The sequence below is a fragment of the Acromyrmex echinatior genome, chromosome 5 (genome assembly GCF_024713525.1).
Source record: "Acromyrmex echinatior isolate Ae372 chromosome 5, ASM2471352v2, whole genome shotgun sequence".
In the NCBI taxonomy this organism is placed as follows: domain Eukaryota; kingdom Metazoa; phylum Arthropoda; class Insecta; order Hymenoptera; family Formicidae; genus Acromyrmex; species Acromyrmex echinatior.
The window spans coordinates 3,044,989-3,048,152 of NC_141856.1; the positions used below are offsets into that span (position 1 = coordinate 3,044,989).

Genomic DNA, 3,164 nt, shown 5'->3' on the forward strand with positions numbered 1-3,164 from the left:
ACCTACATAAGGATGAATTGATGTTTGGCAAACGTGGTAAACGTTTCGACGTGGATGATGTGGACAACGTAATTATCGACGGCGTACGATACGCCGGTACACCCAATCTTTACAAGTTAATTTTCAAGAGAATTTTCGATGATCTCCTCTATACGGAAGACGATATGAACAAACAAGAGCATGCTACTGGCGACGACTGCGCACAAATACAAGCATCTTTCGCAGGGCCGATTATTGAGCAATAGAGGATACAAGTACAAATAGTAATCGCGCCGTTGATGTCGATCACACCCAAGAAACAGAAGAAGAAATCTGGAAAGGAATACCTCACGCAATGACATTGAACGATAACGCGATCGATTATGTGCACTGGGACATCCAACGAGCTGATGAATCGTCTACGGTTGCTCGACGCTTCGTACCGAGCGGGCAACAACGCTCATGACAACGAGATGCTGTCGATTATCGAAGAGTCGGTCTTATTATAAATTAAATCGCGTATCGACGAAACGAGTCAGTCGAGTGGCGTCAGTGAGAAAAAAATACTTTTGTCCTTTGTATACGCGTCGAATCATGAAAAAGAGATCCAGCGAAAAGAGAAAAATTAACTCCGAGAGACGTCGAGGAATTGCACGCTCCAGCGAGAAGAAATTTTCCACGAAGACGCGTCATAGTTCGAGGATATGACGATCTATGGCAGGCTGATATCGTCGAGATACGTCCGTATTCGAGCTTCAACAGAGGCTACTACATACTCACCATCATCGATGAGTTGAGCGCGTGGGCCAGACCGTTGAAGAGCAAGGGTGGAAGCGAGACGGCTGATGCTATAGTTGTTGAGATAATTCGAGTAAGTGGAAGATGTCCTAAAAATTTACAAACGGATATGAGGAAGGAGTTTTACAACGCTGATGTGCAAAAAATCTTGAAAAAACACGACGTTAATCACTATTCCACGTATTCGACGTTGAAAGCGTCGGTAGTCGAGCGGTTCAATTGTACACTCAAAAGCGATATATGGTAGATGTTTACACTCAATGGCAATTATAAGTGGATCGACGAACTGCCGCGTCTCGTATCAGATTACAACGCATGCAAACATCGCACTATCGGCATGCGGCCCGCCGACGTAACTCCCGCGATCGCCAAAAGACTCTTGGACACGGTATACAGCGTGATAAAAATCGCTGGTCCAGCAAAATTCAAAGTGGATGATTCGATACGCGTGAGCAAGTATAAGACGATTTTTGAGAAAGGTTATACGCCAAATTGGACCACCGAGGTATTTATGATCGTTGCAGCGTGCCAATCCCGTAACCTATCTACTCGAAGACTATCACGGAAAATCCGCTGGTGCGTTCTACGAACACGAGTTGCATCGCGATACTCATCCGGACGTGTATCTCGTGGAGAAAGTACTGCACAGGAAGAGAAATAAGGTGTACGTCAAATGGCTGGGATTCGATGGATCGCACAATTCATGGATACACAAAAACAATGTCATTTGATAAAATTTTTCGTGTATTTTTTTATACATATAAAAATATATAAATATATCAATATAAGTATATAATTATTATATAAAAATAATAAGGCTCAAAAAATTAAAATAAAAAGAACAAAGGGCTACGAACCTAAAACAATCAACATAAAATATAAATCTGCATTAAATAATTAAAAAATGAAATAAAACATGTCATGAAATTAAAAAACGTAAAATATAATTTGACAGTCAGCAAGTAAACAGAAACAAACATTTCGATCCCTATTGGATCATTTTCAATGTAACGACAAGATAATAATAGAAATGTAACGTAGACGGTTTCAACAAAAAAATTTGATAGAGGCTATTCATACTTTTTTAAACAACTGTTATCCTCTTCCCTTTATTTTCTCTACAATTGAACGTAGATTAAAGTTTCATATACATAATAAAAATATTACACATTATTTACGTAAGAAAGAAATATTTTACGATTCCTTATGTCAAATCTATTTCTGAAAATTTCCTTCCTATCTCTAGTATGTTTCATTATAAATTAGTCTTTTCTATTCCCAACACATTAAAAAGCTTTATAAAGAGAGGAAAAATAAGCTTGATTTCCTATCCAATCAGAATGTTGTTTATAAGATCTCCTGTGATGATTGTGAGGCGAGTTATGTTGGTCAGACAAAAAGAAAATTGAGTATGAGACTACGCGAACATATCTCTGATATTAGAAAGAATAGGGTTCTCCTACTGTTATAACTGATCATCGAATTAATTTTGATTATAATTTTAAATGGAACGATGTGAAAATTTTAGACTGCGAATCTTCTTATAATAAGAGATTGGTGTCTGAAATAATTCATATTAAAAGACAGAAACAGGATCTTAATAGACAAAATGATACCGAATCTTTACCTGAAACCTACTTACAGATCATTCAATCTCTTTCTCCTTCTTAACTGCTTTCTTTTCCTATCCATCTCTTCTTTCCCCACTTTCTCTCCCCTCTACTTTATTTTCTCCTTCTTATGTTCCCCTTCTTTTTTAGTTTACCATTTCAACCTTCCTGTCTTTATATGTTGTACTTTATTTTATCTCTTAGCTTCCTAGAGAGATGATCAATTTTGATTCCCATCGCATTGTCTAATCGATAACATATCATTTTGACACACATAATAAGGTATTTATTCTAAATTTATCTGTACTAAACTCATTATACATATAACTCATATACAATGAATGATGGCATTTTACTCTTTCTCTATCGATATTAATAACTCTGTACATGTCTTATAACATCAAAAATAATTTTTGCCTCTTTCTTTTAATTTTAATTTTATTACTTGCGACTTGTTTTGTACCTTTCTTTTTATTATTTGCGACTCAATTTGTATTTTCTTATTATTTCTTATTATTTTTATTTATTCCTGTCGTTAATTTATTATTACAATTTGTACTTGCTAACAGAAACATGTTCGTCCTTATGCACACACACAGTTCGGAGGAAACCATTGGTGTCAACTACAATCGTTTGTTTGGTTTTCTTTCAATTTGGAGCAAGTTTTATAGTTAATATTGCGTCTGAATGCGAATTTTATTTAATTTCTATATATTTTATCTACGTTATATTTCTATTATTATCTTGTCGTCACATTGAAAATGATCCAACAGAGAT

The 3,164-nt window shown here is 35.7% G+C and overlaps 1 protein-coding gene across 1 annotated transcript; it reads left to right on the forward strand.

Moving 5' to 3' along the window:
• Window positions 1–362: 362 nt before the first annotated feature.
• LOC105144999 (uncharacterized) lies at window positions 363–1,508 on the forward strand. The gene is made up of 4 exons (XM_087406147.1): window positions 363–472; window positions 583–979; window positions 1,052–1,225; window positions 1,302–1,508. Exons 1-4 carry the CDS (start codon window positions 363–365, stop codon window positions 1,506–1,508), a joined length of 888 nt encoding a protein of 295 aa, XP_087262273.1.
• Window positions 1,509–3,164: the final 1,656 nt, after the last annotated feature.